We start from the raw sequence: 22,476 nt of genomic DNA, 5'->3' as shown, positions 1-22,476 counted from the left end.
ATCTGACCGTTCCATTGGCAGCGTCTCTTGCTCGTCTCCCAAGGTCTTTCCTACATACCATTACAAGAACATTTCTAGAAGGATGGCAGGTGATGGAGGAAGCCTCAGGCACACTGCCCAGATCCCATACATGCACAGACCCCTCCCAAACACAAACACGCTTTCCTGTATTTGTGCAAACGTGCATCTGCCCCCTATCCTGGCCCTGAGAGCGCTGTGCAGCTAAGCTGCAGCTAAGGTCCTCTTGGGCCTTCCAGGATGCGCAAGAGAAGAGAAATCAGGTCAAAGTCAAAAAGGAAACGCAAACAGCTCTCATTATCATATATTACAAAAATGAATGTGCCAGATTTTATGGCTCCTTTTACAGCATTAATGATCACGATGGCTCTGCAAGTTAAGCTGCCGATCTGGGCAATTAAACCTGAAGCTCTGGGCCCAGGAAGGCACTGCCCGGTGCATGGCAGGATATGCTGTCAGTGGCTTAAGGGGGGGGGGGGTGGCTGGAGGGCCCCAGGGCGGCCAAGCTCGCCCAGGCACAGCCCACTGCTTGGCTGTTGGGTCAGAAAAGGGGGGGGAGGGGGAGAAGATGCTCTCCCCCACACAGAGAGGGGATGAGCCTGCAGGTAGGAAGGGAAGCGCCCAGCCAGGAGGAAGCAGCCAGCCCTCCTCGCCAGTGACCACGACCCCAAGAGGGTGTCCCCAGCCCAGCCAGCTGCACCCGCACTCTTCCCAGTGGCCCCCCATCCTGATCAGTGGAGCAGTCAGCAGAAAGTTCCAGCCTGGGAATGCCTGGTCCCAGACAACCTTTCCCAATCAGTCCTGTGCTCTCCTGCTGTCCAGGTCTGCAATACCCAGAAGCTCCCTGCGGCCTGGAATTCTGGGAGCTGAAGGCCAACATCTCGGGAAGGGTTTGCGGGGAGGAGGGCTGGCGCCTCCCCACAGGATCAGCCCATTTTGGGGGCGGCTGGGTCCCGCTTCTCTGGACTGACCCGGACAAATTGTGGGGAGGCCGGCTGAGCGGCCACCCTTGGTAGTTCGGAGCCCGCTCACCTGGCATGATGATGGCCCTCGAGCAGTCCCTGGAGAAGGAGCCACCTCCTCCTTCTTGACCAGCTGCTGGCCCCCCACGAAGGAGGCCCCCGCCCCTTCCGGCCCCACGTCCAAAAGCGTTTCTGACTGGGCCTGGCTCAAGCGAGGTGCATGGCCGGCTGGCCATGCTGGGCCTCCCCGGGGCAGTCCCCAAGGGATCCCGCGAAAGGTCTCCTGATGGAAACCAAAGACCCACCCCGGAAAGGAGAGAAATGGGGCCGTCGGGGCAGAACGTCTGGCCAGACGAAGGCCGGGTGGAACCTCAGGGGCAGCCTCTTAAGCCAGCTCCGTTTCCAGCTGCTTCAGTGGGGGGGGGGGCAGCGGAAGAGCCCCATGACGAGGGAGGAAGAGCCTCAGAGCCTTTGCCCTGAGTGGGAAGAAGCACGTCCGATGGGAAGCGGAGCAGCCTTGAGGCAAAGGACGGGCTCACTTGGGGAGCGGTGGCCGATACTGACCTCCACCTCCTCCAGCCCCACTTCCTCCCCTCGCAGCCCCTCGAGGCAGGGCAAAGTGCTCAGCGCCATGGCCTGCCCGCAACTGCTGCTGCTCCTGGAGGAATCCCTGGCCCTCCTGGCTAGGAAGCCGGCCAGCCCTGCCTGCCCCACGTTCCCCCCGACAGCCACGCGATGCCCCTTGGCAGTGGTTGGCACCGTGGGATCTGACGAGGTCTTTGGTCCTTCGGGATCTCTGGCTGGGTTGCTCCTATTAGGTCTCAGAGAGGGAGGGCCCGCCTGCTCCCCGTTTGCCCCAAGCCACGCCTCGTCCGACACATGCCGCTGCCCGCCTTGCCAGGCCAACTGCCCTCCAGCCTGGGGCACTTCCCTGGACCTTCACAACTGGAGGGGGCCCACTTTGAGGTGGGGCCTGCTGTTCTCCTGAGGATGGGGGGGGGGCGAGGGGAGGAATGTGCCCTGCACTCACCTCTCCCCCTTCCACAGCCTGGGCCGGCCCCTCCCCTTGGAATTGCTGCTGCTGGCGGTGACATCATCTGCTTGGGATTCATTGCAGAGACATTTTACAGCAGCTTTATTAGGAGTTATTAAAGGATGGAGCGGCTTCCACTGTTCGTTCATTAAATATTAATAGAGCATTTATAAAGCAATCCTTAATTTAAAGTGTTACCTTTAATCAAAGGCCTGATGCTAACCAGCCAGCTCCAGGAAAATCACGGCAGGGACAGCTGCTCCTTCCCTTCTTCCTTCCCCCAGCACCCCCCAAAGGGGCTCAGGGGGAATTGCTGCTGAGGATGCTCAGAACCAGAACCAGCCTGCTTGTGAGGGGGCCTGGCTGCAGAGCGGGCCAGGGATTCGCACCAACTGCACATGCCACAACACACCTGCACACCTGCACAAGGCCAGCCCCGGGGTCCTGGCTGCTCTGGCTCAGCAGATGCTGAGGTTGGGCAGAAGGGCAGGCGGTCCACCCCCATCATCTGTCCCCAAAAGCCGGCGCACCCAAAGCCATTGCTGCTGCCTGCCTTATTTCTTGGCACCCAGGCAGCTGAGCCCCCCCGCCCCAGCGCCCCAGGCCCACCAGCCCTCACCTGTCTTGCTGTCCACAGTGAAGTGCCGCTCCCCCTCCAGGACGCTGTAGACCACACGGGCACTAGCTCCATAGGTGGGGTCATCCGCATCGGAGGCCAGGACCTGCATCACCGAGGTCCCTGAAGGGAAGGGAAGGCCGGGTGAGGGACCGCAAGGGTTTGGCTGTGCCCCCTGCCCTGGCAAGCACACTGCCTTCTCCGGTGAAGGCTCCCCTAGAAAGGGGACCAAGGGGATCCAGGTCCATCAAACTGCTGCAAGTCAGTTATCGATCTTAAGCCGCAGCTTTTTAAACCAGCGCTTCATCAGGCTGCCACTGGGATTTGACGTCCTGCCCCTTCTGACAAATGGGGGACCGAGGAGGCTGAGGAGCAGAGCAGGGTGTCTTTGTGTTTGAACAAGCCGGGGGCTGCAGGGGGGTCACGGGGTTCCTGGAAAAGCTCTTGCACAGCTCAAACTCTTTGACACACTTAGACATTTAAAATAGAACAGGATAAAAAAGGGTGACAAGGCCATCATCAAGAGCAGGAACTTCAAAACCTCTTAAAAGCAGGAAGGAGGCACCTGCTTGCTGCCTCACCACCCCAAACATGGGCTGATCCCAAGGGAAACCTTTCCGAGGGGTCGACACAGCCACGTCCAGTGGGCCGCCTGCCAGAAGACCCCCAGCTGTGGGGTGTGGGAGAGCCAAGGGAGGCTGGCAGGCTTGGGCACAGAGATGCCACCCCTGTGCTGGGCAGTCCTGGAAGAGGAGAGCTCTTCTCCAGCCAGCAGGGCACTCCCTGCAGTCATTGGGTGGGCCTTCTCGCTGCACATCCACAGGCAGGGATAACCTTCAAGGCGGGTCCTGACTGCTGCCCTCCTCCAGTCAGTCTTTCAATGGGGGGGTAGCTGGTCTGCCTCTACTTCCCCAAAGACATCTGCAAAGTCTTGGTATAGGTCGGGCAAGCCTTCTAAGTGTGGTAAGCTGGGGTGCGGCGTGGCGATCGCAGCTCTTCCCACCCCCCAACATAAAGGTCTCTCCGCTGTAGGAGCTTGGTAAAACCCATCCCTAAAAGTGATCGTTCGGTGCTCCCAATTTATATATGGGCTGCGCCAAGTCAACCAGGGAATCCCCAGAATTACCATGGGATTGCCAACCGGCGCCACAATAAAATTTAAAGCTTCCTTGTGGCTGCCCATCTGCATCGCTACATTTCCAGTGAAATGAGTCGCCGGACCCCCACCCGCTGTTGACCCGTCTAGCTGGGTGAAGATCAAAGGCTGCTGGAGAGGAAAGCTAGGCAAGTCCAATGCAGCCACCAGATCAGGGTGGATGAGACACCTTGAACACCCAGTCAACGAGAGCCCAGACTTCCGTAGTTCTAGTGCGGGAGCCCAACTTCACTTTCACTGCTAGAGTGGGGCAGTCAGCACTCACCATAGCATCTTCACGCCCATCCTCCTCCACCTGCCCGCAGGCGCTTTTCAGGGCAGGTGGCTGGCGTTTCCCACCGGCTCCGCAGAGGCAACCTCAGCCTCTCCTGAGAAGTAAATCTCTTCTTCGACATCCGTAGCCCCCTTGGCCACTGTCATCCATTGTGATGGGGGGGGGGCGATTTGGTCGGCGCTTTAGTCGCTCAATCTCCAGCCCTGGTTTTTGGGCAGTCTGCGGCTCGATGTCCGACCTTTCCACATCGGATACACTGGCCTCGTGTGTAGCGTCGCTGTTTCTCTTCGTCCCATGTTCGGTAGCCTGATGGGGTAGCCGTTGCCCCAGTTCGTGATCCTTGCATCGCAGGTGGTGGTCTGTCGTGCCTTCTGGCTTGCATGTAGGTGCACTGGGCATGCTCTGCCTTCCCGGCCAGACAGATCCAGTCGTGCAACGACTCTGGGTCATCTCTGCATAGCGCCCATTTTAGGACGTCCCAATTGAGTCCGTCTTTAAACCTTTCTACTAAGGTTGACTGAGACCAATCGGGGACCTTGCCTGCCAAGGCTTTAAATTCCAGGGCATAGTCGGCTACCGACCTGGGGCCCTGGATGAGATCCTTTAGCGCCTCCTTGGCTCTTGCCTTGGCCAGAGGATCCTCAAAATGCAGCTTTAGTGCCAACAAGAAGTCCTCAAAGGACTCGAGCTCAGGGGCGTCAGCCTCCGTTAATTGGACATACCAGTCTGCCGCTCTGCCTTTTAGCTTAGTGGCCACTGCCATTATCTTAGTCTTTTCAGAAGGGAAGCATGGCCCGAATTGCTCCATGTAGCTCTTCGAATTAGTTAGGAAAAAGGATAGCTTGGTGGGATCCCCATCAAATTTGACAGAAAAGTCCTTCACTGCCCCTCCTGCTGGAGCAGGACCGGCGGGAGGTCGAGTGGTGGGTCCCCAAGTCACGGTAGTGGTTCCTCTTCGGGGCGGAGATCCATCCCGGAGTCATCTGCGGCCCTGCTCTGCCGGCGGTTTGGGGGGGAGGATGGGTGATGGTTGCGTGAAGCTAGGACTCCCATCATATCTCGCCTGGCTGCCCATCGCCAAAGACAGGCTTTTTAGCAGATACTCTACCGATTCCATTTTTGTCTCCAGTACTCTCGGCCTCTCAGGGGTTTGAGATTCCTCCCTCTGTCTTACGCCAGGCTGCCTCCCCGTTGCTACCGTGGTAGATTCCACCTCTGGGGTCAGCGGGAAACGGCGCTTCCACGATGCCTGGGACGTCCCCGGCTGGGGCTCTCCCATCATATCCCAGCTGATCAGCTCCGCGGGTGATTCACGTGGTGCCGGTTGCTCTGGCTCTCCGCCATCGCTAGATCCCCCCAGCTCAGGGCTGGAACTCGACTCCTTCGGGTAATATGAAAGTTCGGGGGTGGGGGGGCTCGGCTCTCTACTCCGAATTGTCGACTCGGATAATGGGTTAGTCGACTCCTCAAGCTTCCCGGACTCTAGCTTCGACTCTGCCATGACTAACTGGTTCCCTCACAAGAATTGATCTCGGTAGGAGCTAGCGGTATACTTTGGAGATTCTCAGCTTTATGTAATGGTTGCCTATCCTAAAATACTCTCAGACTCACAAGCAAGAGCTTAATAAAATCTGGTTTATTTAAGAATAGTATGCAGTACAAAGAAAGCTGAGAATGGGAAAAGCGCGCCAAATGCAAACTAAAAACCCTTCGGTACAAACGAGATCCCTCCCCCCGTAGACTCTTCCCAGGCTCACAATCCCAGGTGCTCCTAACGGCTCTTGACGTTGCGGTGGAAAAGTCCTTGAGCCGAACACATAACCCAAACACATTCCATTAAAATGAACATAGATACAGAGCTTGGCACAAGGTCAGTAACATGGCATGTGAAACGTTACGATGTACAGTGCACATTGGAACAGTGAACATGACAGGGCCTTGGCAAGGGGGCAGCCGCTGGGGGAGCAAAGAGGGAGGAGGGAGAGAGGCATCAGAAGCCTCCTTCACACCCCTCTGCCACAGCTTGGTGCTGGGTGGGCACACACTTTGCTCTGGATGCTTGGGTTCCTCTGCTCAGACCAGCTGGGCACACCTGCCCTGCCTGCCCCCTGGAAGGTCCCTCTGCAGGAGAGGCTGGCATTTTCCTTGGCTTGGTGCCCCATCACACAGCCCGGATGCAGAGAGAACAGGGCTGGCCTCGGAGAGCAGGGCAACGGCTCCATTGTTTCATGCAGAGTTTCCCTCTGGCTTTCATCAAAAGTGGGGAGGTGAGATGGGGCTGGGGGAGAATCTCACACCATGCGGAGCATCCTCGTTCTTACCACAGGGCGCAGGCACGAGAGCCAGGCTGGCACAGACTTTGGACCAGCCTGCCAGGCAGGTGGCTCAGAGGCTTCGGGGACCTGGGCAGCTGAGAAGAACAGGCAGCAGGCAGTGAGCAAGAGCGTTCTCCATGAGGGCCAGCCAGCTGCCTCCAGCAAGGTCTCTGTGCCCCCGTTGCACCTGCCCGGCAGCTGCCTGCCCTGCAGGTCAGCTGCCTTACAGCAGAGGCCCCACCACGCTCTGCCCTTCCTCGCAAATTGGTCTGGCACCATGCAGATGCTGCACCCTCCCTTCTGAAGCCATCTCCCTGTGAGAATGAATTCCACAAGCTGGCAGTCATGCCACACGCTGAGCCCCAAATCCACATGCCCAAGGAAATAAACCCCACTATGGCTTGAGGGGGTGGCCTGGCTCCCACCCCCTGCTGGACTCCCAGCTGTCTGCCCTGCTTTCACCAATCCCAGCATCAGGGAGTCCCAGCTGGCGAGCGTGGCAGAGAGCCTCCTTCTTCATGGTCCGAACTGAACAGCGATGCAATCCCACCGTGCCTCGTGGTGGCAGGGACACGGGGCTCTGCGTGGCTCCAACTTGGCCGTGGCGCAGGTGCGGCCCGGAGTCCAGTTTGGGGCAGGGTGGTTTCGGAGAGTCTTGCCCCAGGAAGGACCGGGTGGGGGCGGGGAAGAGCTGGACGGCAGAGAGGAGAAAGCGGAGCAGCTGGTGGAACATCAGAGCGGGAGCAGGTGGGAGGTCTGTGCTGGCCCGCTGCACTTGTCCATGGATGCCATCTGGACCCGGGACTTGCAAACTGGTCTTCTGTTTGGTGGTTTTAGTCTGATTTCAACTTGCTTTTTGGCCTTCAGAGCAGTTCGTGTTAGGGAGCCACCGGACTCAAACGCACAGGAAATAACACCAGCCCCACGAGCTGCAGCATCCTTGGGGGGGAAGACACGTGCCCCACATGGGGATGCACCAGATTTTTGGTGGCTGGGATGACCTTTAGGGATTCCTTGGGGAGCCTGAGGGTCAGCGTGGGTGGGACCACATCTTTCATGTGGGTGGGTTTCTCTTTTTTCTGATTTATGTATAGGTAGTCCTCGCTTAACAATCATTTGTTTAGTGACAGTTCAGACTTATGACGGTGCTATAAAAACCAACTTGCGACTGGTCCTCATACTTACAACCATCACAATGTCCCTGCAGTCACATGATCACAATTTGGATGTTTGGCAACCAGTTTGCAATTATGACTGTTACAGCATCCCAGGATCACATGAGCACCATTTTTGACTTTCCTGGTCAGCTTCTGGCAAGCAAATCAGTGGGGAACCATGTGATTCACTTAACGACCATGTGGTTTGTTTAATGCCCACAGTGATTTGCTTAACGACCATCACAAAAAGGTTGTAAAATTGGGTCAGATTCACTTAATGACCACTTCACTTAGCAACCAAAATTCTGGTCCCAGCTGTTGTCATTAAGGAGGACTGCCTGTATCTGTCTATTTCACTTTCCTGGGCCACTCCACTCACGACAGACCTTTCTAGGAGGGATTAGGGTTTCTCTGCCGTGTAAAGATTCCGGGTGGCGTGAATCCAAAATTCGGCAGCATTGGCCAGATGGGCTCGGGTTGCCCCCCAACCATGAAGGGCTTGTCAAAACCGCCCAGGTGGGCCTGCTGGGAGCTGAGAAGCAGAGCGGTCCTGCCTCGGCTGGCCTCTGCTGTACCGGAGGGGATGGCTTGGTCTAAGCCAGGATTAGATCAACCCTGATTTAGAGCCAAGAGGCCTCACCCTTTCTAGGAGGAGAAGGACACATTTATAGGCCAAATCTCCCACATTCAGCCCTTCTGGTGAAGGTCCCAGCAGTTAATTCAGGAGAAGCCCCGGGGCCCCAGTTCACAAGCAGCCCCAACCCTGCTGGGGATCCAGGCGCCCATCCTTGGGAGCAGAACCATGAGGGGCTGGCAGTGGGATCTTCGGTTTGTGGAAATGACAAGGGAAGGGAGCACATCAGATTCCTCATCCCGTGTCACTGAAAAGAGCCCCGAAACGCAGCAGCAGCACCACATACCCCCCTTCCGCCTCCCCCTCGTGGCGAGCAAGGGCCGACACAGAGCAGATAAAAGCCATTCGTTATCCCTGTACAGCACGGGCGTGTAAGGTTGACTGACTGGCTGGCTGACTGACTGGCTGCGTTTGCAGGACTGTCAGACTTGCCCCCCCCCCCCTGGAAAAGGCCTCCACTGCCTCCCCAATGCCACAGACGGGCCGGCTCCCTTTCCTGACAGAGGGCCCTAGTGTTTCTCTCCAGAACCTGGCTGAGGCCGGGCAGGGCTCCCTTCTCAGGTTTGGGCAGCAGTTTCAGCAGGGCACGCAGAGAGGCCCTGAAACTGGATTGTACCAATCCTGGCAGAGCAGCCATGGCGGTGGGCTCATTTTCCAGGGTTGCACAATACACCAACCCGTAACTTGAAAATAAGAGGGCACTGGACTGGTGTTTTTACACCGAGAGACCCAGAGGGATTTTTTTCGGGGGAGAGGAACCAGGACCATTGCATCTTCCCTTGCTTCTCCTGGTCAGCCCCTTGCCCCGCCTTCCTTTGCACCCAGATGGTGCTGCTTGCAAATGACTCAGACCTGCCAAGATAGAAGCAACCTGAGTGGCCGCCGGGTGGGAGCTGTGGGCTTGGAGAACAGATTGAAACTGCCCACCCCGCCTACCAGCAGACACTGACACGCCCTGTTCTGCTGCCTCCTGAGGCACTGCCTGCCTCTCATTTCCAGCCCTTAAGGTGGACAGGCTTGAGTCCCCCTTGGCTCTTCCAGTTTTAAAGAAACATTTTGCCCTCGAGCTGGCACCCATTGGAGGCAGGCGCTAAACGAAGCTGCAGGAGTGGTGCCCGGGGCAGGCAGCACGCCTGCAGGAGCCAAGGCTGGGCAGAGGGGCTGGCAGCCCGCTCTAGGGAGGCCCGGAGCTCTGAGGGAAGCCAGAGCCATGCAGAGACCCATCCCTTCCGGGATCCAGAGGAGGAAACCGGGGAGGACAACCCAGGGAAGCCGTGGATGGGTCAGCAGCCAACTCCACCAGGGGACCCTTCAGCAGGAGGGGCTTCCACAGCCCCCGGCCCCGCTGCATGCCCAGGGACTCACCGATGGGGGAGAGCTCTGCCACGCTTCCGATGTAGGGCCCCCCCAGGAACCGAGGTTCGCTGTCGTTGATGTCCTGCACCTTGATGACGAACTCCGACTCAGGTTCCAGCAGCTGGTTGGTCTGCCGGTCCCGTGCCTGAGCCCGCAGGGTGTAGAAGGTCTTCTGCTCACGGTCAAGGCGCTCTGTGGCGTGGATGTCCCCCGTCAGCTCATCGATCAGGAAGATGGTGCCGGCACCCTCTCCGGAGATCGTGTACTTGATGGAGCCATCCCCCTCGTCTGAGTCTGAGTGAATCTGGAGGAGATGGAGGGAGGTTAGGCGCAGGGCGGAGCTACCCTTGGGGTCTGCCTCCAGCCCCTAGGGGAAAGTGGGGGGGCTGCTGACCACAGCACCTTCTCCTCTTGCAGCAATGAGGCCTCAGAGAAGACAAGACCCCATCGCACACCTCATCCGGCATCGTCAGCCTGGCCATCTAGGCTTCCCAGCTGGAAGGACTCTTGGGGCCACCCCCATGCTTACAAGAGGGGCCAAGAGGCGGAGACCTCAAGAGCCTCACCTGGAGATCCAGCTCTTTGGGTCTCCTTGGCCAGCTGAACTTGCCTTCTTCTGGGGGCCTTCTCCTGAAGGCACGGATCTCACCCCTCACCCTGCCCGCTCCTTCCTGGGGCTGCTGGGAGAGGCATGCCGGGTGACCTGAGAGGGCTGCCTCCTTCCAGGCCTCCAAAGGCAAGTCTAGGTCGCCCTGGTGCCCGGTGTCAGGGCAGGTTTTTGCTGCGGAAAGCCATTCGGGGAGGCTTCCCGCTTGCCCAGCCCAGCCCTCTCTTGCCATAGGCTGCTTCCCATTAATTCAGTGGAGAGGTGGCCTGCCTGGGCGCCCCCTCTGAGAAGAATCCCTCCTCCCCTGAGAAACTCCAGGGGTCACCTCCAAGCCTCTCCCAAAATGTCCTTGAATGCCCACGGAGAGAGAGGACGACAGAGGCCATTGCCCCTGGAAAAGACGCCCTGGGCAATGGCCTCTGTCCTCCTCTGGAGAGGACGCCCTGTTGCTCCTCATCATCGGGAAGGCAAGCTATTAGCCCTCACTGCACAGACCGAGGCCAGAGGCTTCAGGGTGATGCCCAAGGCAGTCTTGGAGGCGTGCAGCACATGCCCATTCCCTGTGGCCCAAAGGCAAAATACACAGACGCCCACCTCTGTGGAATCATCCCACACCCCCTAACTCCCCTTTGGCAGAAATGGGATTCGGCTCTTCTCTTCTGACAGGGGGACCCTCGGCCCTGCCTGACCCCTCCAAAGAGCATCTCCAGGCCACCAGACAGCCTGGACCCCAACACCAGGGTGGCCTCTGGGGAAGTCCTAGGCCAGGTCATGGGGCCTGATAGCCCTGGAAGAGGGAACCAGCCGGGCTGTCATCCTGGGCAAAGCTCTCCCACCAACCCAAGGATGGTGGGAAGCTTTGAGTTCATAAGACCTCCAAGCTGGGAGGGGGGCTTGAGGCCATCCAGTCCACTCCTGCTCAGGACAGGTGCCCAGGTCAAAGCACCCCAGCCAGAGGACTGTCCAGCCTCTCCTCTAACCAAACCGGAATCTGCCTTTGTAACATAACCCTATTATTTGTGTCTTGCGCTCTGGAACTTAACTAAGATGCATTTTCTAGTCCCCGATCACCCTTGCTGCTCTTCTCTGACCATGCTCCAATTTCTGCGAATCGCTTTTAAAGCATCCAGAACAGGACCCCATATTGAGCCAAGTCCTGACCAATGCAGGATGGGACAATTATTTCCTGTGATTTGGATACTATACATCTGTGATTGCAGCCTAAAACTGCATTTATCTTTTCTGCCGCCACATCACACTCATATTCAATTTGCAATCAATTACTATTTCAGCCTCAAGTCAGATATACCACACCTGCATTTGATTCCTGAATGAAAAACATGACATTTGTCTCTGTTAAATTTCCTCTTATAATTTTCTGTCCATTTCTCTAATCACAGCTGTTTTAAAGCTTGCTGCTGTTTTCTCACCCAATTATCTGCAGATTCAGTATGGGCCAGCCTCACTCCATCCAAGTCCTTAATAAAAATGCTGAAGGACCAGGAATTGAACCTTGCACACCCACTCAAAATCTGATGACCTTTCTTTGAACAGGTTCCTGAGCCAGTGGCTATGTTTCTACTTCTTAAGCTATCCAGCCCACTCTACTAGCTTGCTAATCTGAATGCCATGAAATAGTTTGTCATCCGTGTGGCTGAAATCAAGACATGTTGCATCCACGGCCTTTCATCTACTAAGGAGGACGTTTGACTAAAAAAAACGATAAAAGGTTAACCTGACCAGCTTTGTTCTGCTGGCTTCAGATGATGACCAGGTGGCTTTCGAGGCACTGACAAATCTGTTCCATCTTCCCAAACCTCCATGTCGGACTGACCGCTCTGTAACTCCCTGGATCCCTCTTTCTGGAGAGAGAGACTCCTCCGTGGACCCCTCTTTTTGGAGAGAGAGACCCCCTATCCTCTCCTCCAGTCATCTGGCATTTCATCATGTCCAGATTTCTCAGAAACCACACTGAAGGGCCAGCAAAAGGTCAGCTTGTTCCTCCAGAGCTGTAGGAGGCATCTCATCTGGCCCAGGACATTTGAGCTGAGGCAGGGTACAAGAGAGATTCCCGGATCCTGTTTCTATCAGTCTTGGTCTCTTGTCCTGCCCTTCACAGCCTCCTGGTGAAAACCAGACCTGGGTCCTGCAAGGAGTGAACCCAAGTAGGTGCTGAAGAGCTCTGCTTCCTCCTTGTTGTCTCCAATTAGCCGCTTCTCTGTTTCTTTTCTCCTCTTTGGTTCTGAGCATCTTCAAATATGCTTTTGGTTACTCTGATCGTTCTTTCCTTTCCAGTTCCGGCTGCTGCCTCCCCACTCTTCGCTTTCCTCTTCCTGGGCATGTCCTCTTTTGCCTGCAGATCTTCACCCAGCTTGCGTCTCTGCTGTCCTCCTTTTTTGTTCTCAATGGACCACCCCAGAGCCAAAAGCCCACCCCAAGGGGGCTGCTACTCACATTTATTTGCCATAGGCTCAGCACCCCCTCCTTGGGGGCCACGGGAGGGGGGTACATTCTGCTGGGTGGCACTGTCCCTCCCACCAAATACCCCAAGCCCATTTTTCTAGGTGCCAATAATAAAGGCAGGATAGAAGATTGATTGATTGATTGATTGATTGAATGAATGAATGAATAAATAAATGTGCTACCTTCCCTTTGGTGTTTCTCTCAGGGCAGCCCAGAGAGTTGAGACAGAAAATCCTAGCTAAGGTACGTTCCTCCAGGGTCCCTCCTCACGCCTTCTTCACAGAACCACCGAATCACGGAATGTGGAGCCGAAGATGATGGCAAGCATCATCTGGTCCAACTTTCTGGTGGCTGTCCAGCCTCTTCTTAAAGGCTCCAGAGATGGGGAGCCCACAAGCTCCATAGGGAGACTCTTCCATATGTTACCATCAGGGAGTTTCTCCTTACGCTTAAGCTGACTCTAAGTGGCTGCAACTTGTTCCAGGTATTACAGGTCCTAGTTTCTGTGGCCATGGAAAACAGCTCTGGCCATCTTCCCTGCACCTTCCTGGACGCGGCTATCGTGCCTCCTGGCAGGGCATGTTCTCAAGACCCTGGTTCATCTGTGGGCTCTTCGGAACCTGTTCTAACCCCCCAATGCCCTTGTGGAAATGGGAACCTTCTCCTAATCCTAATCCAGGCCCATCCTTAGGTTCTGATTCTTACGTAATTCAGCACCTATTTTGTCCTGGGCTTCCCAGGACCCTTTGCAATGCAGTCCAGGGCTGGATGCTTCTCATTCCTCAGAAGCCGGATGACTTCTCCCAGGCTGTGCCTCTCAGGGTGGCAAATGCTTGCGAGGGCCTGAGAGCTGGTCCCTGCATTCTGAACTTCCTCCAAGCCTGGGGTTTCTGCACTTGAGGGGCAAGGAGGGGGAAGGGTCAGATGAGCACACCTAAGTCGCAGCTGGCACTGAGCACACAACTCTGGGGATTTGTGCCTGAGGGCTGCCCAATCTTCCTGCTGCCCCAGACTGCAGCTCCTGTGGTCTCCTTGCCCCTCTGCATGTGTGTGTGTGTCCTTGTGCAAGCAGGGAAGGAAGGCAAAGGTTACTCCCTTTGACCTGAGTGCCCAGACACTGGGCCAAATCTCCGGATATAGTTTTATTGGCGGCATTAGACTAAGAGGCTTTTACAATCCGGCCACTTGTGAGAAATCTATTAAGAGGAAATGGACAGGTTGAATCAGACTGCTCAGCAAGAGCCAACACAGGCATTAATTGGGACGATCCATAACGGGACAAGCTCCTGGAAAGGCTTCACCAAGCACCCTCCTTTACTGCCACTGTTTTTGCTGAGAATCAGCAAAGTTGCCAAAAAAGTGAGTCTTCCATTAATCAGCTAATGAAATATGAAAATGTTTATGGGCCACTCAATCTTCCCAACAGCCATTCCAGAGCCTACCTCTGGATTTAGATGCAGCTGCAGCAGCCGGAATTTATGCCCACCTGCCACTTTTACGAGGCCCCTGCTCTATTTGTCTTGTTAGGGACAGTTTATGCTTCTATTTACCTTGCTCAGGAGGGGAAAGAAGCCCCCGAGGCAGGAGGATGGCCACCATAGCCGAAATGCCCACCCACTGCCATCGCCCAGGGGCCAAAGCCCTAAGCAGCTGCTGCCCAGTGGGCCAAGGAGGAGGCTCCCACCCCGTTCGGATCTCACACTGCTGGGATCTAAAGAGGGCACTCAGCCCAACACACAAATGTGCACGCGCACACGCGCGCGCGCACACACCACACCCCAGCATCCCCGGCGACAGCCCTTGGAAGGCATATAGTCCCCATCCAACTGGCTTTCAACCACCGACCCACATAAAGCTGCAGTTCCCTGTTGCAGGGAACTGCCACTGCTGCCCTCTCTCTTGGGACCCACTGCACCAAGCAGTCCCCTGCCCTGCCAGTGAGCCTCCCAGTGCTATGGATGCCAGCTTCTTCCCGCACATCAGAGATTCAGGATGATGAGGAGTAAAGGCCATCAAGGCTTTGAATGAATTCGTGCCTCCTGGACTGGGTGGATTACATCCCGGAGTGTCCTAGGAACTGATGGATGCCTTCTCAGAGCAACTGCCTGGAATCCTTGAGGATTCTGGAGAAGCACCAGAAGACTGGAGAAGAGCCAGTCTTGTTCCAATAGTTTAGAAAGGGAGAAGAGTGGACCCTGGCAACGAAGACCAATCAGCTTGACATCCATACCTGGGAAAATCCTAGAAAATATAATGAAGCGGTGGGTTTGCAAGCACTTAGAAAGGGACAAGGTGGTTACTAGAAGCCAGCAAGGAGACATTAAGAACAGGTCATGCCAGACAAATTGTATTGCTTTCTTGGACAGTGTGACTTGATTGGTGGACCAAGGGAATGAAGGGGAAGCGCTGTACTTAGAATTAAGTAAGGCATTTGATAAAGTAGACCACAGCTGCCTCCTTGATAAACTGGAACAGTGTGAGATGGATAGTCTCATTTCCAGACAGATTCACAGCTGGCTGAACAACCATAGCCAATGTGTGGTCCTTAATGGGTCTACTTGGAAGGAGGTATGTAGTGGGGTACCTCAGGGTTCTGTCTTGGGCCCAGGAGCCTTCAATATCTTCATAAGTGACTTAGATGAGGGAATGTAAGAGGTGCTCATAATATTTGTGGGGGATTGCTAACAAAGCTGGAGCAGGGGAGGATTGCTAACACTCCAGAAGACAGGCTCACGGTTCAGAAAGATCCTGACAGACTTGGACACTGGGACCTATCCATCAAAGGTGGTTCAGTGGTGAGAAACGTAAAAATCATATGCACAGATACAAGATAGGGGGTACCTGGCTCAGCAATAGTACTTGTGAGAAGAATCTGGGTGACGCAGATTAAGAGTAAGCCAGCAGCTCTCTGCCAAAAGAGCCAGTGCGGTCTTGGGCTGTGTCAACAGAGGCATGGTGCCAACATCACGGAAAGTGATACTACTACTACCTGCTGCACCAGTCAGACCACACCTGGAATACTGTGTCCATTGTGGTCACAATACAAAAAGGATGCTGAGGAACTGGAAAGAGAGCAGAGAAGAGCGACAAGGATGGGGCGGGGCCTGGAGGCTAAAGCCTACGAAAAGCAGTTAAAGGAACCTGTTGTGTTTACGCTAAAGAAGAGAAAGCTGAGGGGAGACATGACAGCAGACTACCACTACCTGAAGGTCTGTCCCAGGGAAGAGGGGGTGGACTTATTCTCTATAATGCCCAAAGTCAGGACCAGAAGCAACAGGTGGACGCTTATAGAAGGAGAGCCAAACTCCAAATCAGGATGAATTTCCTGACTGTGAGACTATGAGAACAGCCTACTTTCTGAAGATGGGGGTGCTCCACCAGGGCCGCAACTGGGGTGGGGGGGCAAGTGGGGCATATGCCCTGGGCGCCGCACTGGGAGGTGCCAAAATGAGCGCAGAATCCATGTTTGCCCCGGGTGACAGAGACTCTAGTTGCGGGCCTGCGCTCCACCACTGGAGGCTTTCAAGAAAAGATTGGACAGCCTTTGTCTGGAATAGCACAGGGGTTCCTGCATTGGGTGGTGGTATGTTCTGGTTAGAGCAGGCACTGGATTGGCTTACTGGCCAGAAGTCTACAAAGTGGGGAGGAATGTAGGTCCGGGGCAAAATCAAGGTGGCTTCCACAGTCACATTACCTGACCTCATTGAGCAAAGCTCCTCAGAAGGGAGGGTACCAAGGTCATTCTTCCATCATGAACCCTTCTGTGTTTCCTTTTAAAACAGAAGATGCATAGATGGAAGGGAAAGGGATTAGCAGCACTATTTTGAGAGGTGGCATCACCTAAAATCTCTGAGTCATAAGAAGCAAATGCTCCACTTTGTCCTGTTCCTCCTAGACTTCTTCTGGAACTCAGGACCCACTTCTGGGTTTGCACCTTAAGGTGGCTGTAAAGGGCCAGAGTTCCAGAATTTACTCCTCCTCAGAGAAGGTGGTGAAGATGGTCAGAAAACCTGGCAGAGAAAGGTTGAAGGAACAGAGCATGCTTTAGCATAGGGAGGAAGACTGTAAGGAAGCCCGACCAGCTTTCTTCAGCCCCTGAAAGGCACTTCCACAGAACGGGGCAAAGCCTTTGTGTAGGCTTCCACAGAGGAAGAACTCAAAGGCTACAGGAAGACAGATTTCAGTTGAATGGTAGGAGGATGTTTTGATAAAAAGACAAATGGAGGTATTCACTCTCTCTTCCTCCCTGGTGGCCTTCAAACTGAGGGTGGAAAGCCACCTGCTGGGGGTGCTCTAGTTCCGGCCCTCTTGCACCATGCAGAACGATGGCCACCAAGGATGCCCCAGCTTCTGAGGATTCCAAGAGGGCTATTTTTGGCCCCGACAGCTCAGATGGAGCAGGCAGGAGAAGAGCCATGGCAAGATGTACCTGCTGCACTTGTTTTTTGTCCAAATGCTATGCTTATATGGTTTCAGCTCAAGGAGCCACCTGGGAGCTCAGTCAAGGAGGGGAACCATAGCAGGACAAGTTACAAGGCTACCTGCTCTTTGTGAAAGACCTTCCTGGCCTGTTGGGTTCCTGAGAAGAGAAACTTCACCACAGCACTCTAGAAACTTCTGGAGGTGAGTGGCATCATGCTAAAAATACACAAAGCCCTTTGAGGATAAAAGTAGGCAGATTCAGGGTGATTTGCACAATTTTGACACAGTATCAAGTCACATGTCCAGTGAGTTATCCTGTCCACTTATGTGGGATCTCACTTTCCATTTTTGAGGCCTGGGGGTATGGACAAGATTCTTCTAGCTGCCTGGCCTACAACATGCTCTCTTGACCCTTTCCACTCTTGGCTTATTCAAGGGATGATTCAGGGACAAGGAAACCCATCCTGGCAATGATGTGTCCAGTCCTAAGAAGCCTCATTGGATCCAAAGCTTCACACCCAATGCCATCCGGTCACAGTACCACTTTTGGGAGCCAGATGCTAGCTAACAGCCTGTGCAGCTGCAGGAGTGTTTGGAAAGAACCGGTCATTCCAGCCCATTTCCTTCAAGGTTCAGGCCTAGTTTGGGGACCTAATGACCTTCTTTGGCCATGATGATGGATGCTCTCCTGCAGGGAAGAGTGGAGCACAACCCCTGATGTCTCTCCCTGCATCTTTGATATCACTGGACAAGGAGCCCTCCTGAAGTGCCTCGATGGGATGGAGGTTCAGCACATTCCACCCTCATGTCAGGGATGGTCTCAGAGAGAAGAGTGGGACGACTGAGCTTCTGTACCCTGGCAGCAATATTATGGGATGCCATAAGGAATTATTGTAGGCCTTCACAAAGAAATTTAGATTTGTCTTAATGGAAAAACTTCACACTGCAGAAGCAATGTGAATCTCTTCATGGAGGGAAAGAGGAAGCACAATCAGCCCTGATGATACTCCCATGCTTTGCAGCATCTTCCTTCTCTCCCAGGTACTTTCACACAAGTTGGAAGAGATCTTGGTGCAACTGTTGTTCACTACAGAAACCTCTCAGGTTTGCTAGTGCAAGAAGTTACTGGAGGGCCTGCAGAGCAGAACGAAGTGAGGCATCATGGGCATTTCAATTTGATCTTTGAAGAGATAGGGCTGGGTTGCTTTGCAAAAGTTTTGGGGAGCACAAAACTCCACAAGAGCTTCCCTGAAGAACTGCATGCTTCCTTCTCCCTGATGCTCTTTATGAAGCCACTGGAAATCAATCTCAGGAGAAGGGCAATAAGATGCCATCAATATGCTGAGGAGCTCAGTTCCTCCAGAACATCTCAGCCAGGAAGGGATGTGCATGTCCTGAACTGGTGCCTAGATTTAATGATGGGTTGGAGGAGGGCCAATAAGCTAAGACTGAAGCCTGGCGAGATGTAGACCTTATGGGTGCTCACCACCTCGTATTTAGGTTTCTGGAATGTGCCCTACACGGGGCTACCCCTGTGGCTTGTCCAGAATGCAGCACCTGATCTGGCACATACACATCACAGCCAGTTTCCAGGTTTTATTATTGACTTAAAAAGCCCTGAAAAACTGAACCAAGATCCCAGTCAGGCTCCTTCTCCTGCATGGTCACTAAGACTATCCAGGGAGGCCCTCCAGGGCGGACTACCAATGGCGGATCGTCATTTGTACTTGTATTTTTATGAGGTGCTGCCTTCACCTCTTGATTTGGCAACCTTTTAAACCCAAAAGACTTTTTATCAAGTATTATTATTGGGAGGTTACTTCTGGGCAGAATTTTTGCTGGAGGTATGCATTGTGCAGGATGCCATTCCTCCCAATATCTGAGGAGCACACACCAACAATCCATCTGTACATCCACACCTTCCCTGTGTGATGGTAGAGATCATTACTCTTCTTCTTATGGAATGCGAATGCTTCGCTAGTCTTTGTTTCCTTTTTAGCAGGCCTCACTAGATCAGGCTGGCTTCCTGCTGCCTGCAGAGTTGGGCACGTGCAAGGGGGCCCGGCTCATCTGCCCCTTGGGCACTCCCCTTTGGTTTGAAGGATGCCCCCAGTCGAGCTAGCACTGACTGCACAGGGACGCCCCCCCCCCGCAACTCTCCACCAGAGTTTGGAAAGGTTGGATCAGCACCTGGGGAAGGACAGGACCAACCCTTCTCCGGGCTCCTGCTGCCTTCTCTGGGCCACAGATCCCCCGGGCCCCCGCTCTTCCAGCCAAGTAAAATTGTTGGTTACCCTAAAGGGCCAGCTACCTGGGATTTTGTGAGGCCATTAATTACCTCTCACTAATTAAATCAAAATTAATTCTGAGCAGAGGTGCACTTTCCTTAAGACGATTAAACAGAATGCACAGATTCACAAATACAGAACAACCCTGGGATGGAGAGAGAAAAGGAATCAGATAAAGGCTTGCCCTTAACGAAGGCACTTCAGTGTTTGCTCTAGCTCAAAAAGCCCAAGTTCATCAATTTCTTTTAAATAGTAGCAACTTAATTAAACCTGTTTTTCCCTTTTAATCCCCTTCCCTATCTAAAAAAGATCTGTCCAACAAGCACAACTTTGTAACTCATGCTGACCTCATAATTCTATTTTAAAAACACAAAAATCCACATCCAACTGACAGGGGCCCCCCAGGGAAATTCCGTTTCAGAAAAAGGATTAGCATGAATATCCAGATTTTATGAAAATGTTATTGGGCCTGTTTGCGAGACTGTGCAGAAGAGGAGGCCCCTCCAGCAGGGGGCAGGCTAATCGGGGGGGAGTGGGGGGAAGACTGCTCCTGGTCCTGCCAGCAGAAGCGTGAGGGGGGGGGGCTTCCTGTGTGCCACTGCCCCCCCATCTTCTGCGCAGCTTGGCTGCTTTCTGGGGGGTGCAGCTGCTGTAGCAAATGATGCAGAAAGGGCTGCAAAACGGGTGAGTTTTGGGTTCCTGGGTTCATTCGGGAAACAAGGTGGTTGCTAAGCTACCTCTGGAAGTTGCCAAGGCTGGATACTTTGTGCCATCCCAGGGGGTGGGGGTTGTGCATTAACTGGACCTCCTCGCCCGGCTGCCCAAAGCAGAGCAACACAAGCCCGACCCGTATTTGCGCCCCCACCGCCCCTCCCCACCCCCTTCAGGCCACCTGAATCCAGGGCAGTGCCCTGATCCCTCCCCCCCGCTGCCTTTACCTTCCCCACGTACAGCGGCTCTGTGCCCGTGTACTCCTCCACCACGAAGAACTGGTTCCAGACCCAGCCCCGTTTCACTCGCCCGGCGCCTGGCTGGCCACCATCCCCAGGTGCCCCTGGGCCAGACCCCCCAGGTGCCCCAGGCTGGGACCGGGCTGCTGGCGGGCAGTCTGGGGCGCAGAGAAGAAGGCACAGCAGCAGCAGGAGGCCCAACCTTGAGGGGCGATGGGGCACCATCACTGTAGAACCCTGGGAGCAGGGAGGGGGCACGCTGACATCCTTGGGGAAGAATGGAGAGCCCCAAGCAGGCCGGTGCCGTGGGTCAGTCATCCGTGGAGGCAGGGAGGCCCGCAGTCTCGGGGGCAGCTCCAGTTCTCAGGGAGACAGACGGGGAGGATCACATGCCGGCCCCGATCCTGGCAGCCCTCCTTCTTCTGGGCAGAGGTAACCGTTCGGCGGTGAGCAGGCGGACATCGAGCAGGGCGGAAGGAAGCCTGTCACGTGCTCCTCAAGGTGCAGAGGAGACCCCCCTTCTTTCTCTGCGCCGACTGGACTGGCCTGGCCACCGGGCAGCTATTTCCAAACCAGCACAGCGTTGTCCCGGAAGTGGGGTGGGTGCGCGCGCCAGCCCCTCGGCCTCAGCCACACTCGACTTCTCGCCGGCAGTGGGTGGGCACAAAGCCCCATCAGAGCAACTGTCTGGCGCACCAAGCAGAATCAGCCCTCGGCCAGACTACAGCTGCTCATCGCGGGTGGACCACCGAGGTTTCACAGCTTCTGCTGGCCCAGAGGCACCTACGCAGCCAGCAGCAGCCCCCATCCTCCTCTGGTCAAGGGGGCAGCATGGGGCAGCAGCATCCTTCCCAGCACCTGGGAAGAGAGAGAGCACTCTCAGCGGAGGGAGGTGAGCCAAGCCCAAGCCCAAGCCCAGCCCCAGCCAGCGCCTCCTCTTGCAGACCCACAATGGGCGCCCTGTTTCCCTGTTGCATCCCGGGCAAGAGGGTGCTCTGGCTGGCTGCTTCCTGAGAGCCCACCCAGACCCCACTCCTCATGCTATGGAGGCGCCTTGACAGAGGATTTGCTTCTTTCAAGGACAACCAGAAATCTGGTGCGATCCTCCCCAGGGCTGCCCTTGCCACCCTCCTCCTCCTCCTGGCATCCCCCACAGCCAGAGGATCCACAAGGCTTGAGAAATATTCATAGGACAAAGAGTCCAGCACATAAACTTTCCTCAGCGGTTACCAGAGGTGGCCGAGAGGGGCAGGGAGGGGGCGGAGTGCATCCTTGCAGGTCAGCAGCTGGACGGAGTTCTGCTGAAGCCGAGATCGGGGCGGGGGGGTGAGGGAAGGCAGCAGCTGACCACTCCCATTCTGCATCCACCAAAGGGGTCAGCCAGTGGCTGCTTCGGGGCTCACGAGCAGCAGGAGCACCCTGCCCTCCTCCTGAAGGGGGGGCTGGGAGACTGCCCCCCCAAGCACACTGCAAGGCCAGCCACCCCGTGGCAGCGTCCCAAGGCAGACTGGGAGGGGCCGCCCCCGCTCTTGCCCCAGAGAAATGGGTTTTCCCCTGCCATTTCACCACATGCCACGGAGAGAGAAAGCAGCCTTCCACACGCAGCCTGCTGCCCAGAGATGCAATGGGTAGCTTTCTGTGCCGTTTAAAATAAATAATCCTTTTAAAACGAAAACACTATAAAACATTTTTTTTTCATTTCCTGGCATACATTTGAAAATTTCTTAGCTTTTTGTGAACTGCTGGAGATGCACAAATAGAACCAGGATATAAGTTGTTCCCCACCCCCTTGTAGGGAAGTCGGCACATGAAATAAACAGACCCCCAGTTTGACTCATTCAACCCACTTTAATCCCACAGAGATCTCCAGGAAGAGGGCAGCCCCGTCCTCCCAGCTGACCCCTTCGCACAAGGCTTTTGCACAGGTTACCTGCTATGGGGAGGGGAGGGGAGCACAGCCAGGGACCCTGCAGGAGGGCAGGTGGGACTCACTCCCCCGCCCCGCCCCACACGACCAGTACATTTGCATTCCTCACCCCCCCTTCTCCATCCCAGTCTCCTCTCAGTGGTCGGTCCTTTTCTGGGGAAGGAGGGCAGGGCTGGGCTGGGCTGGGCTGGGCTGGGCTGGGCTGGGCTGGGCTGGGCAGGGCAGGGCAGGGCAGGGCAGGGCAGCTCGGATGCCTCATTCAGCTCCTGGTTCTGACGGGCTTCCCACTCCTGTTCCA

At 55.2% G+C, this 22,476-nt stretch overlaps 1 protein-coding gene across 1 annotated transcript in view; it reads right to left on the bottom strand.

Annotated features, from left to right (window-relative positions):
* The window catches only part of CDH22 (cadherin 22), a 67,722-nt gene extending 47,246 nt beyond the window's left edge, over positions 1-20,476 (bottom strand). Inside the window, exons 1-3 of the mRNA XM_063297457.1 lie at positions 20,240-20,476; positions 9,531-9,825; positions 2,633-2,752 (exon numbers count right to left, since the gene is read on the bottom strand). Coding sequence (XP_063153527.1) covers positions 2,633-2,752; positions 9,531-9,825; positions 20,240-20,476 — 652 coding nt within the window. The remainder of the gene's footprint in view (positions 1-2,632; positions 2,753-9,530; positions 9,826-20,239) is intronic.
* Positions 20,477-22,476: the final 2,000 nt, after the last annotated feature.

This window comes from Candoia aspera, chromosome 3, assembly GCF_035149785.1.
Source record: "Candoia aspera isolate rCanAsp1 chromosome 3, rCanAsp1.hap2, whole genome shotgun sequence".
Lineage (NCBI taxonomy): Eukaryota > Metazoa > Chordata > Lepidosauria > Squamata > Boidae > Candoia > Candoia aspera.
The sequence above is the reverse complement of the archived record's forward strand: the minus strand, read 5'-3'. Positions and strand labels throughout refer to the sequence as shown.